The 15,800-nt window shown below is 47.9% G+C and overlaps 1 protein-coding gene across 1 annotated transcript in view; it reads left to right on the plus strand.

The window, feature by feature from the left end:
- Positions 1 to 5,691: 5,691 nt before the first annotated feature.
- ABHD12B (abhydrolase domain containing 12B) overlaps positions 5,692 to 15,800 on the plus strand; it is a 34,377-nt gene continuing 24,268 nt past the window's right edge. Inside the window, exon 1 of the mRNA XM_034767912.1 lies at positions 5,692 to 5,798. Coding sequence (XP_034623803.1) covers positions 5,692 to 5,798 — 107 coding nt within the window. The remainder of the gene's footprint in view (positions 5,799 to 15,800) is intronic.

The following is a 15,800-nucleotide window of genomic DNA, read 5'->3' on the forward strand; positions in this document are numbered from 1 at the left end:
ATAAAGGGGATGGTGATCAGTTGTTCTCCATGTCCACTGAAGGTAGAACAAGAAGTAATCAATTTAATCTGCAGCAAGGGAGACTTAGGTTAGATATTAGGAAAAACTGTTTAATTATAAGAGTAGTTAAGTTCTAGAATAGGCTTCCAAGGGAAGTTGTGGATTTTCTGCTTTTAAGAACAGGTTAGACAAACACCTGTCAGGGATGGTGTAACACAGAGGCCCATTTGTGCCTCACTACTCTGTGTCAGCAACTCTTATCAGGCCTGACATATTCATTACACCTAACACACCGCTGTCCTGATATATACCCAAAGGTGGCATGAAAGATATCATTGGAAAATGGAAAACTCAGTGATCATTAATATTCTTACGTGCTGCGTGAGCATGGTGCGTACAAAGAGTTATAGATATATGCTAGAATTATTAAATTGTGTTTGGCAAGCAATGCATAAGCTCAGTGTGCCCTAGACAAAGGAATGTTTATTTGTTTGTCTGACCAGCCTGGTCGTCAGGCAGAGACAATTAAGGACATTTACGTAAAAGGTAAACAAAACCATGAACCTAGCGAGTGGAGGAAATATCCTCTTGCTGGGGTCTGATCTCAAAGGATAAGCAATTGAATCAACTGCTTGCATACAATATCAATAAAAGTGATGGTTCATATCATTGTGAAATATGTGTATTACACTATATGAGGCAATATGGATAATCAATGGTATTAGGCTGTGACCAAACCCAGAGAAAAACAAATTCCTCCCCCAGGAGGGAAAGTAGCATTGTGAAATCAAAACAATTGAAGCCCCATTTACATATGAATCAGCAGGGGGAATGGGAAATCCAGAGGAAGGGAAGAACAGCATGAGGACATCCTGAGTCTGGGGACAAAACTGTGAGTTTGGGAAAGTGTGTGAGAGAAGAAGCCATCTTGGCATCAGTCACTAGACAGACACAGGGGGCGGAGCTCTTGCAAGTGGAGAAAGACAGGTCCTGGAGTCAAGGGGGTTGAAGTCTCTGGGACTGGAAGATTGTTCAAGGTAGTTTCCTCACCAAAGACTGTAGCTCATTAAGTTAGATTTTAGCCATTAGAAAGCATATGTTTACTTTTGTTTGTTTGTAATCCTTTCTCACTGTATTCCTTCTATTTGGTATCTCTTACCCTATGTCATTTTCTTAATACACTTATTTTATTTTTTCAATAAACCAACTCAGTGCTGTGCTTGAAGGGAAGGGTGTATTTACCCCAGTTATGTTCATAAGCTGTAATGTACTTTTGTCTCTCTAAAGGAGCAAACGAACCACATTTACTTCTCAGAGTGTTCCAGGAGAGGGCTGGACACGCCAGGGCAGTTTTGGGGAAATTCAGGACTGGGGGTGTGTTGGGGTCTCTCGGACAGTGGTAACTAAGGCTGGTGGAGACCAGAGTGTGGCTGTGGTATAACAAGCAGGCTGCTGGAGTGTGAGTTGCTGAACACACAGACACTCAGTGCATGCTTGAATGCTGGCTGGGTGCGTCCAGACAGGGAGCGACAGCAGCAGAGCATTTTAAGGCACTTGGTTATGGGACAAGAGGTGACAGAACCCCTTACTAGTCGGAATTGCACCCGAAAACAAGAGAGATGATCTAGGTGTACCTGGTCCTGCCTCAGCACAGGAGACTGGACTAGATGATCTCTCTTCCAGCCCTGCAGTTCTATGAACCCTGCATACAAGTATTAATGAAATCTTATTCACAGCCTTTATGTTACCAAAGATCCATTTGCGCTTCGTCAACTTTTTATCTTTATTGGTGTATTTAATTTGCTCTAATTCCAAAAACTGTAACCATGTGTTATACCAGAGTCAAGTAGATTTTTACAATCCCAAATGATTGCAGGGGCTTTTAGGGATGGGAGGGATAGCACAGTGGTTTGAGCATTGGCCTGCTAAACCCAGAGGTGTGAGTTCAATCCTTAAGGGGGGGCCACTTAGAGAGCTAGGGCAAAATCAGTACTTGGTCCTGCTAGTGGGGGCTGGACTTGATGACCTTTCAGGGTCCCTTACAGCTCTATTAGATTGGTATATCTCCATATTTTATTTATTTATTATTTACATTCTGTTTCCTGTATTTATTTCAGATTTCACAGTTGGATATCGTATCTTCACCTGACCAGAATAGGATTCATGGGCTCGGATCTTATAATTCTCCATATTCAGATTACCGTTTCTGACCTCATACTATTAATATACCATTACTATTGATTTTACATGGAAGGTATTTAGATACTTCTGGACAATAGTATTATATCCTCAAATAATAGATGCTGATTGGTATTATAACTAGAGCCGGTCAAAACTATTTGTATTTGAAAGCATGTGCACTATAAGAATTTCCACTTGATCAGACCTCTGCTATTTTATGATCACTTTCTAAAGTCCAGAAGTGCTTTGCACCATGGTTTCTGTGATATGACTTGAAAAAGTTTATGGTTTCTTTCCCATCTCCATTGACTTCTGCCCATAAACATACTTACAACACTGCTCACAACCGAAGACATTAGCTTTTCTTTTGCAATCTGAGCATAGTTCTTCTGCATTTTAGCTAGTGCCACTAACTGATCATCTTGCCGGAGGACTGCCCCGAACACATGTGAAGCTGTATTGACTGAGGTATTAGGCTCTTTTATGAATCCCAAAATATTTCAGTACAGGCACTTCTGTAGCAGCTTTTAAACTACTCAAAGCTTTTCTCCTGCCACCACAGTACATTCTGAACTGTCCCCCAAGTGCATCCCCTTTCGCAGACTAGGGATGTTAACAGGCCCATGAATCATTGTAACGCCTCAGTATTGGGCATGGGCAGCAGGTGAACTCCCCCTTTGGGGAGACTAGCCCCCAGCCCTGCCCCTGCCCCTTCCCCACCCCTTCTGCCCCCCTTGCCCGCCAGAACCCCGAGCCCCACCGTGGCTTGGCCAAAACACCCCGAGCACTGGCCCACCTGTTCCAGCTGCCCTGGGCTGCCAGCCAGCCTATCCCAGCTGCACTGGCTGCCACTACCCCTGGGCCTTTGCCTGGCCCTAAGCACCAGCCCGACCCCTGGGCCACCAGCCAGCCCCAAACTCCAGCTCAACTCCTGGGCCAGTCTGAGCCACTGCTGGCTGGCCCAAGCCGCCTCTGGCCGAGCCACCCCAGGCTGCCAGCCAGCCTAAGCCGCCCACTGGCCTGAGCTGCCCTGGGCTGCCCCTGGCTGCTGGCCAGCCAAGCCCGGCCCAAGCTGAGCCCCTGCCGGCTTCAGGGGACAGGGGGAGTGAGGGTGGGGCCTCAGGGCAGAGTGTGGGTGGGGCCAAGGCCTGGGTTAGGAAAGGCTTAGTGTCCTCTGGCCTTTGATACCCGCTGCCCACAGTATTGGGGTTTTTAATTTATTTGTCCATTTGCCTCTACTTTCTTGGGTAGGTCTGACTTGATACCTACAATGCAAAACTCTGCTCCTTCCATTCCCCTGGTATCTAGTCAGATCAGCTCAAATTTCTCCATTGTGAAGTCTAGACATTCTCTCCTCAGCAATTCAAGTACCATTCACATTTGCATTCTTATTAAAAACCTTTTGGATTCTTAGCTTGTTTGGTTTTATTACAGTGACAGCCCTGTTAAGTGACTCAGGGTATGTCGACACTGCAGCCAGGAGCCTTGAAGGGATACCTTAGCTGGCTTTCATCTAGCTGAGTAATTCTCAACCTATTTACTATTGTGGGCCGCATATGTGCCCCACAATGTGTTGTGTGGGCTGCATCCAATGGACCTGTGTGGCCCTGAGGATTTTACATGGGCCGCAGCTCTGTGCTGATTGGGCAAAAAATGTCCCATGGACCGCAGGTATTTTGGCAGCATACAGGGATCTAGCTCAAGGTGCTAGATTATATCTGTAACGAATCCTAGTTAATTACACACTGCAACAAGTTATTATAATTCAACAGTGTTTGCTAGCCAAGCTATACTCCTTAGTTTCCCTACATTTCCAGAGCGCTCTTTAGCCCAAGCACACATCCAGGCTGGCAGTGCCGTATTGTTCATTTTGTGACTCCGGTGAAAATCAAGCTTAACTTTTATTTTTAACAGTGCTGGTCACCAATCTATTTATATGTGCTGGTTGTGATTACACTACCCTCTGCTGCAGTTTTGGTTGTGACACTGAAAATGAGTGAGCCAAATGTCCATTTCATAACCCAATCTGTTGTAAAACGTTGTGTCACAAATGTAGCTAGAGACCCAGCTCCTTTCCCAGTTGTATAATTAGTGGAGGAGCTTGGTGTGCATGAATTTGGCTTTTGCATTTCTCTGTAACTGGATGACTCACACACTTTGACAAAATGCTGCTTGGGCAGACACTTGGGCCACAGGGGTGCCATTTTAGATTTTGGTGGGGGAGGGGACAACTTTAACCATGATTCCAGGACACCTGAAAACTCTATTTTTTCCCCCAAATAATAACTTAGAAATTAGGTGATAGGGCACTGTATCTAATTCCTATTTAAAAAAAGAGGATTAAATAAATATTAGACCCACTCAGCTCTAATACTAACATGTTCTCACATCTTGTGTCAAGTCACTTAAGGGACACTGGTTAGGTTAAAATTTTAATGTATATTCTTACTTTGTTACTAACTCTTGAATACAACAATTGAAACAATTGTAGAAAAATCTAGATGACTTTCTATCACTTTTTTGCAGTTCGTCAAGCCTGGAATAGATCATTTAACTTTGAAAACAGCCTACTAGGGCAAGGCCCCATGAGTTTATACTGTACCTGTCTGGGACTGTAGAGGTGTCGGACAGAAGGCGCGGGACTGGGGGGTCAGCCTCCCTCAGCTGCCCATCCTTGCTGCCTGGCCCACACCACCTGGGGCTCCGGTGGCGATTTGAAGGGGCCCAGGGCTCCAGCCACTGCCACGGTAGCAGCAGCAGCGGCCAGGAGCCCTGGGCCCTTTTAAATCATTGGCCCTGGGGCAGCTGCCCCTTTTGCTCCCCCCCATCGGCATCCCTATGGTGGGGGGGGGGCAAAAGGGGCAGCGACATTAGCGGCAGCACTTTAAGGAGGGTCCTTTGCCGCGGCAGTGCTTTAACGTCGGCTGGGTACGGGCCGGTACCGGCTTCTTACCAGTATGCCGTACCGGTCTGTACAGGCCCGCCTTCACCACTGCCTGCCCCCCCAATTGGCACCCCAGTGGGCCATTTCTTGTGACTGACCCTGCTTCCCCAGCCTGTGCTGCAGAGAGGGGAAGAAGGGGCATAAAGCCCCGAGCCGTGCTACCCCTCCCCTTACCCCAGCGGATGCAGCAGAGAGAGGACACGAAGGTGAGGGGGTGGGACTGACCCAGAGCTGCCCTGTTCCCCCAACGCAGCTAATCCTGCACCCCAGACCTGGGCGGCAGCTGCATGGAGAGGGCAGCCAGGGGGCGGGGCACAGGGAGGGGCGGGGCTAAGCGGGTTATAGCCCCGCCTTCCTAGCAGGGGCTAGGGGCCAAAGCGGCAGAGGGGGCGGGTCCGAGCCGGCCTGGCCCCGCCCCTCCCCGCAGGTGCCGCGGAGGGGGCGGGTCCGAGCCCGCCTGGCCCCGCCCCTCCCCGCAGGTGCCGCGGAGGGGGCGGGTCCGAGCCCGCCTGGCCCCGCCCCCGCAGATAAGGCGGCGGGCGGCAGCGCCGGGCGCAGAGCGCAGGATGAAGCGGCGCAGCGAGCGAGGGGTCGTGCCGCCGCCCGGGCCCCAGGGGGAGGGTCCCGCGGCCCGGGCTGGAGACCCCCCTGCGGGCTCCCCGCGGCCCAGGCGGTAAGTCCCGCTCCGCTGGGGGAGGGGGCGGCTCTCCTCCCCCTCCCCCGCTGCTGTGCGCCCCCTGTGGGGGTGTCTCCCTCGCGCTCCTGTGCACCTGGGCAGGTCCCCACCTGCCGGGGGTCTCCTCTTCGCCTAGCCCTGCGCGGCACCCGCCCCCTTATCCCTGCTCCGAGTGAAGTGATGCCAGGCGTGTCGTGTCCGAACCGGCTCGCGGCTGGCAGGGGAGGGCTGCTCGGGGGTGCCCAGGGGTCTCCCTGCCTCCCCCCAGTGGAGGAATGGGGCGGGGGGGGGAGCGGTGATGCACAGCCACGGCTTGCTGCCCCACTAGGGGGCTGTGAGTGGGGGGGAGTGAAGAGCATCCCAAGCTCTCTGTGCCTCTAGGTCACTGTCCCCACCTGGGCTGGGCTGTGAGGCAGCAGGAGCGGATGCTCTCCTGGCCTCCCCTTACCCAGCCCTGCGGGGGGGACAGTGACCTGGATGCAGGGAGCCCTGGCCTTGCTCCCCAGCCTCCTCGGGGTGTGGAGGAGCAGCGTTGGAGGGGGGAGCCAGCAGTGTTGCCAGGTGCTCTGTGCGTCTAAGTCAGTTTCCCCATGTGGGTGCAGGAGGTGAGTGTTGGGGGGCTGGGGTCACCAGATGCCCTGTTTTTATAGGGACAGTCCTGATAGGGCTTTGTCTGATATAGGTGCCTATTACCCCTTGTCCTGATCTTTCACACTTGCTATCTACTCACCCTATTGGGGGTGCATGAGGGGGGAGGAGCCCACAGGGGCCAGGGGCGATGGAAGAGGTGCTATGCCCATGGGGATCGGGCTGCCAAAATACAAATTCAGCCAGGGTGCCATTTTACCTAAGTCTGGCCCTGACTAGCCGCACCTGCTGGTGTACATGAGGGTTACTTTATGCACAGGTGTGATGGGTTGGATCACAAAAACCTGCTTGGGAGCTGCCACCCGATGTGCCAAGACTACTTCTATCCCTGTTTTCCCTGCCCGCTCAGGACTCCAGCACCCCGTCTGCTCCAACACAGACCCAGGGTCTGAATTACTTGCCCCAGAGCTGCAGGTTTACCTGAAAGCAGCTAACCGAAGTGTTCCTGTCTTTAACACTCAGATGCCCAACTCCCAATAGGGTCTAAACCCAAATAAATCCTTTTTACCCTGTATAAAGCTTATACAGGGCAAACTCATAAATTGTTTGCCCTCTATAACACTGATAGAGAGAGAGAGATGTACAGTTGTTTGCTCCCCCAGGTATTAATACATACTCTGAATTAATTAATAAAGAAAAGGTGATTTTATTAAATACAGAAAGTAGGATTTAATTGGTTCCAAGGAGTAACAGACAGAACAAAGCAAGTCACCAAGCAAAATAAAATAAAATGCGCGAATCTATGTCTAATCAAACTAAATACAGATAATCTCACCCTCAGAGATGCTTCAGTAAGTGTTTTTTGTTTTGTTTTTTCTCCTCAGACTGGACACCTTCCAGTCCTGGGCACAATTCTTTTCCTGGTACAGCTCTTGTTCCAGCTCAGGTCGTAGCTAGGGGATTCTTCATGATGGCTCCCTCTCTCCTCTTTGTTCTGTTCACTCCTTTATATATCTTTTGCATAAGGCGGGAATCCTTTGTCCCTCTCTGGGTTCCCACCCCCTCCTTCTCACTGGAAAAGCACCAGGTTAAAGATGGATTCCAGTTCAGGTGACATCATCACATGTCACTGCAAGACTTCATTACCCACTTGCCAGCACACAGGTATACAGGAAGACTTACAGGAAAACACAGCCATTTGCAGACAATGGTCCTTGTTAATGGGAGTCATAAAGATTCCAAACCACCATTAATGGCCCACACTTTGCATAATTACAGTAGGACATCAGAATTATATTTCATATTTCTGGTTTCAGATACAAGAGTGGTACATTTCTACAAATTGGATGATCACACTCAGTAGCTAATAAGCTTTGTAATGATACCTTACAAGAGACCTTTTGCATGAAGCATATCCCAGTTACATTATATTCACTCATCAAATTTTTATAAAATCATATAGACTGCAGCGTCACAACAGGTATCTTTTAAAAACTCTTTAATAAAAAGTTTGGCTTGCAGTGTATTACACCCACTGCCAGTTCAGTTTTGCTTATTGAAGCAAAAGCTATATAGGTGTTCTGTACAAGGGGTACAAATTGCTTAGAGGAACACTGCAGATCTGAAAGGAGGGTTAGAGCATGTTGTTCAACCCCAAATAATAACCAATTGCTGCTGATATTTACTTAAATTAAGAACATAGACTATACTAGATACTTCTGCTTTCACAGTCCTCCTTAGTATTCATCCATTTGGAGCTGCGTTGGCTCTTCTCCCATCTACTACAAATTCCATCCTGTTTTTTTTTCTAGCTTTCTGCATACATTAATCACTTCCCACCCTATCTTTAATTATTGTTTCATCTCTGTAGAGATCAGAATAGGTTGATAAACTCTTATCCGAAATCTAGGCACAGTAGTGCAATCGGTCTCGTCTAAGATGACTCTTCATGGCGTCTGCGTTGAGCAATTCTCACAACTGTTCTGAGCTGCCAATGCATCCAATATTCTGCTTGTTTTTCTGATGTATGTTGTGCTGACCTTATTATTTTTGATTAGTAGTTGCCAAGATGTGCTTGGCACTCAATAAACACACAAAGTGTGGTTTATCCTCCAGGGGCTTCGTCTAAGGACTGGGTCAACATAGGCCAGGGAAAGGGGATGACAAGACAGTTTCCTAGATTTTCCTGCTCTGTCTTCTAGAGAGCTTATTAAAACAGATATTCTCACTTTCCATTTCAATGTAAACAAGTCCCCAGTTAGGCCTTTTCCCACCTGTGGTTCTACCCTTTCTAGATCGAATTGCCTTGGGAGTCTCTTATGTTGCAGACTTTTCAGAACAGGAATTGTCTTGGTTGTGTGGCACCAACGTGTGGAGAGCTAGGCCATCCAATTCAGCATTCTGTGTAAATTCACATGGTATGAAAGTACCTTCTTCTGAGTCGTTTATCTGAGAGTCTACAACTATGAATGTCTAGGATCATAAAACCATAAAATAGACTGAATTGCTTTGATTTTTCTTGGATCAAATGTAGTGGCCTGTAACTTCCTGCCTCCTTGGTATCTAGTGCCTGTGAAAAGTGGCAAACTGACAGTAAAGGAGACTGAAGTCCCCTTGCCCAGTCACACACAAAATACAGCACAAATAGTGGTAGTGGATGGGCTCCCTTGAAGTACTGAGGGTCACGACAGCCCTTTATCCCAGTACAGATCTGGACTAGATGATCTCCTGAGGTCCCTTCCAACCCTGATATTCTATGATTTTTTTTATTAAACTGTATGTTGGCACGTGTTTCTTGTTTCTATAAAAAGAAAAGCATTCTTAGTCTAAAACAAAAGCATCACCCATATAATACGTTAACATTCAGTTCCCATCCAGCTATTTTCTTAAGCAAGTTTTCCCCCATTCCTATCTGAGAGCCATTCCCGCTCTAGATGATAAATTCTTGGTGCCTGGTTGATTTCTGCTCTCGCACCTCTGTGCAGCTCTGACTTCACAGGGAGGCTGCATGAAGTGAAGGATGGGATAGAAAGAACTTGGCTCTAATGTTGTGACCCGAAATGTCATAGATGCGTTTGTATGTTCAGGCCCTAGCCAGGCATCAGCAATTACGATGTTAATTACAATCAGTTAATAACGACTAACACCTTCATTAGGGTAGCAATAACTGCTGGCATCATTCAGCCTACCACAAGGCTGGTCAGAACATTCGGTCAAAAGTTTATCTTGTTCTAGGGTGATTATTAATGTCTCAATGTCTTCTGTAAAAACTCTTCCTCCATCCACAGCATTTACCCCACTTCTGATATCTTTCCTGCCATATCACTTTCCCAGCACTATCCCTTCTTCCTTGACTTTTGTCCTCAGCACCTCCTCTTGCTTTCTGGAAAATCTGCCCTGTTTTTTAGACATACAGTGAATTTGTACCTCTGTTAACTGTCTTCTACTCTGAGCCATATCTTCAGCTGGTGTAACGCCAATGACTCCAGTTGAGTGTCTCTAGCTTACATGAACTGAAGACGCTGGCCCTTTATACTCAAACATCTAGCTCTCTTCCTCCCTTTCCATAATTAGTGTCCTTCCTCCAACGGGAGGTGTGTTAACAGAGCTCTGGTTTGAAGTTAAAAACCTCCTGTGGCCTCGGAGATATTCACACTCTGGCAATCTCAATGGACTGCAGCAATATCGCTAGGCTCACGTTGGCAAGTAGCTAGCTTGCTCTCTGATGAGTATCCTGTCATGTTGAGGGGTGTCTGAACATGTTTGGACAGCACCCTCAAAGGCTAGAGCCACATCCAATCAGAACAGCATCTTCTGGGAAGGTTTTGAGTAATTCCTGTTAGTGTGTGACTGGGGGTGCGTGGGAAGCCCTTTTGCCTGACTCAACAGTTGCATCATGATCCAGCCTCATTCGCTTGCAAGACTCCATATTTCCCCAGGGATCATGTGAACTTTCTCTCCCAACCTGGGACTGTAACTCTGGAAAATCTCCCGTAGTTCTTGGTGTATTCATCCTCTTTTGGGTATTAATACATTTCAGAGGTAGCTTTGTGCTGCACTCACCTAACTGATAAAGCTGAAGCAATTAATAGGTGCTTCCAGGCTCTCTCCAACGCCTGGGTGTTGAATGCACAGGCTGATTGCATTTGCGGAACAATGGCTAGAGCAGTAATCCATGTTTGCTCACAGCATGGTCAAATTCTTTCTAAAGAAGAGTGCCGCTTTTCAAATGGGAGCCCCCAGCTCGCTGTGTCGCTGCATAGGTGCCTTTGAGTTGCCAGGGGGTGCTCCTTTATTGGGGCCTATGCAAGACAGGCTGTGTCTATCCCCATCTGACAGGGTGGGGGGAAATAGTCAGTCCCCACCCTGCCTATCCTCTGTCATTTGCTATTGAGCTGTCAGTGCTTGCCTCTGATTGGCCCATCATGTCAGCCTGTGCTGCCCAGTCGTTAAACTTTCGAACAAGTCCCTTCCTGGTTTCTCCTTGGCTGCCCCTCAAACGTGGGAGGAGCTCCCTGTGAACATCCACAAAGCTACCTCCCTAACCTCCTTCAGCTCCCTCCTCAAAACTCTCCTTTTTTGCGAGGCCTGCAAAAAAACTTGACTATTTAGGCTACTGGTGTGTTGTGACTGCTACCTATTGCCAATGTTGTCTCACTGTTTCCTTGTACTCCCCTGTTGGTCTGTACCCATCTTCTTTTTGTCTCATAGAATTGTAGGGCTGGAGGGGGGACTTAAAGGGAGCATCTAATCCAGCTCTCTGCTGTGAGGCAGGACCAGGTATACCTAGAGCAGTGGTTCTCAACCAGGGGTACACGTACCCCTGGGGGTACTCATAGATCTTCCAGGGGATACATCAACTCATCTAGATATTTGCCTAGTTTTACAACCGGCTCCATAAAAAGCACTAGCGAAGTCAGTACAAACTAAAATGTCATACAGAGAATGACTTGTTTATACTGCTCTATATACTGAAATGTAAGTACAGTATTTATATTCCAATTGATTTATAATTATATGATGAGTATGTAAGCAGTTTTTCAGTGATACTGTGCTGTGACGCTTTTGTATTTTTGTCTGATTTTGTAAGCAAGTAGTCTTTAAGTGAGGTGAAGCTTGGGGTTACACAAGACAAATCAGACTCTTGAAAGGGGTACAGTAGTCTGGAAAGGTTGAGAGCCACAGACATAGACCATCTCTGACAGTTTGTCTATCCTGTTCTTAATATCCTCCAATGATGGGGATTCCAAAACTTCCCTTGGAAGCCTGTTCAGTCCTTAACTATCTCTATAGTTAGGCCATGTCTACACTACAAAGTTAAGTTGACTTTATGTAAGTCGACATCGAGCCTCTGATTTAAGCAAGTCAGTCTTGCATATCCTCATTGTGTCAGAGGAGTGCATCCTCACTAGCATTGCCGCACAGAGCACTGCACTGTGGGTAGCTATCCCACAGTTCATGTAGCCAAGTGCAATTTTGGGTTGGGACCAAATTATTTGCAGGGGGTGGTTATGGAAGCATGGTATTAGCCTCCCGTGATGCACTTCCCTCCCTTTTCCCCTCCAATCAACAGCAGACAAACCAAGGCCTTTTTTCTCCCCCCTCCCCCACCTTTTTTCGTAAGCCTGGGTTACCCGCGCAGCTGCTATAGCACGATAAGCATGAACCCCGCTCAGCTGTACACTGTTGTGAGCATTACAAACACCTCACGCCTTCTCCTGCAGTATTTACACAGCCGATACAGGAGCTGCCGCATGGAATGATGATGTTGTGCAAGCAGCCCTGCCAGGAGGTGCAGAGCAATTTGCAGTTGCTGGCAACAGTCCTTCATCACCCTGACATGGCTGAGTGCCACATCTGGGCCTGGGAAACGAGCACTGACTGGTGGGACTGCATTGTTAGGCAGCTAGCGGATGACTAGCAGTGGCTGCAGAACTTTCGAATGCGTAAGGCCACTTTCCAGGAACGGTGTGAAATGCTTTCTCCAGCCCTGAAGTGCAGCTATACTAAACTGAGAGCTGCTCTGATAGTGGAGAAGCGAGTGGTGGTAACTCTGTGGAAGCTTGCAATGCCAGACTGCTACTGGTCTGTGGGGCATCAATTTAGAGTGGGTAAATCTACCATGGGGTCTGCTGTGATCCAAGTTTGCAGGGATTACTGACTTCTGCAAAGAAGGGTAGTGACTCTGGGCAAGGTGCAGGACATAGTGGATGGTTTTGCCACAATGGGGTTCCCTACCTGTGGTGGGGCGATAGACAGAACACACATCCCTATCTTGGCACCAGACCACCTTGCTAAAGAGTACATAAACCGAAAGGGGTACTTTTCAATGGTGTTGCAAGTGCTGGTAGATCGCAGGGGCCATTTCACAGACCTCAACATGGTACGGTCAGGAAAGGTGCATGACGTGCACATCTTTAGGAACTCTGGTCTGTTCAGAAAGCTACAAGCAGGGACACTCTTTCCACACTGCAAAATAACCATTAGTGATATTGAAATGTCAATCATGATTCTGGGAGTCCCAGCCTGCCTCTTGCTCCCACGGCTCATGGAGCTGTACACCGGCCCCCTGCACAGCAGTGAGGACTGGTTTAACTATAAGCTGAGCAAGTGCGGAATGGTGGTGAAATGTGCCTTTGGACATTTAAAAGGTCACTGGCGCTGTTTGCTTACTAGGTTAGACCTCAGTGAAAGCAATATCCACATTGTAACAAAGGGAGAAAAGTTTCCCTTGGAGTGGGGAGTTGAGACAGATCGCCTGGCAGCCAATTTTGAGCAGCTAGAAACCAGGGCACTAAGAAGAGCACATCGAGGGGGCTCTGTGTCTCAGTGAGGCTTTGAAAACCTGTTTCAGCAATGAGACAGAGGACTGTGACACTTACTTGTGGTGTTCTTTACCAAACTGTCCCCTCCATTGCACTTTCTTCCCGGTAAACTCCACCCCCACCAACCACTGTGTTTGAATGAATAAAGAGCCTTTTCTCCTCAATCTGTTAAGTTTTATTGTGCACATAGACAGCAAAGAAAAGTAAGATAACTTTTCTCCCTTTGTTACAATGTGGATATTGCTTTCACTGAGGTCTAACTTAGTAAGCAAACAGCGCCAGTGTGTGTGTGTGACAAACAGGAAGCCGTGCTCTCCCACCATTTAAAAAAAGGTGGGGGTTGCAATACATTCCCTGTGTTGTAGTTGTGCATTAGATCTTTCCTTCCTGAGTGTAGTACTCTGCATTTACCTTAATCTGAAATCAACAAGGGTAAAGTCAATACTGTGACTTGTCAAGGTCGCTTTGAATTCTGTTCCTGTCCTCCAAAGTGCTAGCAATCTTCCCAGCATGGTGTCATCCACAGATACAAGTGTTCTCTCCACTCCATTATCCAAGTCAATAATGAAAGGACTGACCACTGCAGGACCCCACTAGATATGTCCTCCCAGTTTCATTGCAAACCCTTGATAGCTACTCTTTCATATAGTAATTTCATCTAGACCACATTTTCCTAGTCTGCTTTTGCGAATGTCATGTGGGACTGTCAAAAGCCTTCCTAAAATCAAGATTTATCCCATTTACAGCTTCCCCTATCCATCAGGCAAATAATCCTTTCAAAGAAGGAAATTCTGATCTCAAAAGATCAGCCACATAGCCAGGTCAATATATAACTCAGATCTTACCCAATAATCATACTGCTGCCAATCCTTTAGTATCTATTGTAAGAGAAGAGTCCAAATGGTCAAAAATCCTATACATACAATCATTGAAAAGTTCTTGTATCACGTTTGAAGCAGTGGTGAAATAAACTGCTGGCTTGTAAAGTCTTTGGTAATGTCCAAAAGATTGGAAGGTCCACAGTCCATAGGTTGGAATGCTCCTTTTAGTGTATGTCCACAGATCAGAGCAGGAAAGAGGCAAAATGCAGATGCTTCTAAAGTCCTTTATACTTTCTCCCAGTGTGGAGGGAAAGCTCACAGTCTTAGTTTGTGGGGAAAATTACAGGCACAAGATGGAGTCCAGGGTCAGGTGAGCAAGTCATATGCCCTTGCATGCTTGGACTCATAGGAGCAGCCATTACCCATATTTTGGCTCATGTGTTCACAGAAAGGCTCACTGGGTGGGGATAGGCATTTTCTATGACCCATTGTACAAGCTGAGTGTGTAATGGGCCATCAACTTGAATAGCTCCTTCACAATGTGCTGGCCAGACAGGATGTAAATTACACGCTGGGTGTTACCCCAGGACATACACCTTTGAATAACTGGTACATAGTCAATAGTCCTCACTTTACATACAAAGACGATACTAGATTATAAATGGGATAATCACACTTCAAATTGTAACTTTTCCATTGACACCTTACATGATATACTTTGTACATTTGTTGCAATTGTAGAACAGTGGCAACGTTAATGATACAAATGTTTATACTTTGATCATACAGCCTCACTCCTTATTGTCCTCTAGGTGCTTACAAACTATTATCAGTTTGTACTAGTATCTTTCCAGGTATCAAAGTTAGGCTGACTGGTCTATAATGCCCTGGGTCTGCTTTGTTCCTCTTTATAATATATGGAGATATCTCTTCTCCTAGAACTGGAAGGGACCCTGAAAGGTCATCGAGTCCAGCCCCCTGCCTTCACTAGCAGGACCAAGTACTGATTTTGCCCCAGATCCCCAAGTGGCCCCCTCAAGGATTGAACTCACAACCCTGGGTTTAGCAGGCCAATGCTCAAATCACTGAGCTATCCCTCTCCCATAGCTTTCTTTGTAAAGAAAGCTATTGCCTTTGCCCTTCTCCAGTCCTCTGGGGCCTTGCCCATCCTTCATGAGTTCTCAAAGATCATTGCTAGCAGTTCCAAGAGTGCTTCAGCTAGTTCCCTTCGATCAGGGCTGGGCAAACTACGGCCCGGGGGCTGCATCCAGCCCTTCAGATGTTTTAATCTGGCCCTCGAGCTCCCACCAGGGAGTGGGATCTGGGACTTGCCCCACTCTGGTACTCCAGCTGGGGAGCGGGGTTGAGGGCTTGCTCCACTCTGTGCATGCCGTGGCTCCTGGAAGCAGCAGCATGTGCCCCCTCCAGCTCCTACATGTAGGGGCAGCCAGGGGACTCTGCATGCTGCCCCCGCCCCAAGCACCGCCCCCGCAGCTCCCATTGGCTGGGAACCATGTAGGAGATGGAGGGAGGGACATGCCACTGCTTCTGGGAGCTGCTTGAGGTAAGCACTGCCTGGAGCCTGCACCCCTGACCCCCCTCCCATGCCCCAACCCCCTGCCCCAGCCCTGATCCTCCTCCTGCCCTCTGAATCCCTCAGTCCTAGCCTGGAGCACACTGCCTCGTCCCCACCCCAGAGCCTGCACCCCCTGCCGGAGCCCTCACACACACGCACCCCAACCCCCTGCCCCAGCCTGGAGCCCCTT

Source organism: Trachemys scripta, chromosome 4, assembly GCF_013100865.1.
Source record: "Trachemys scripta elegans isolate TJP31775 chromosome 4, CAS_Tse_1.0, whole genome shotgun sequence".
NCBI lineage: Eukaryota > Metazoa > Chordata > Testudines > Emydidae > Trachemys > Trachemys scripta.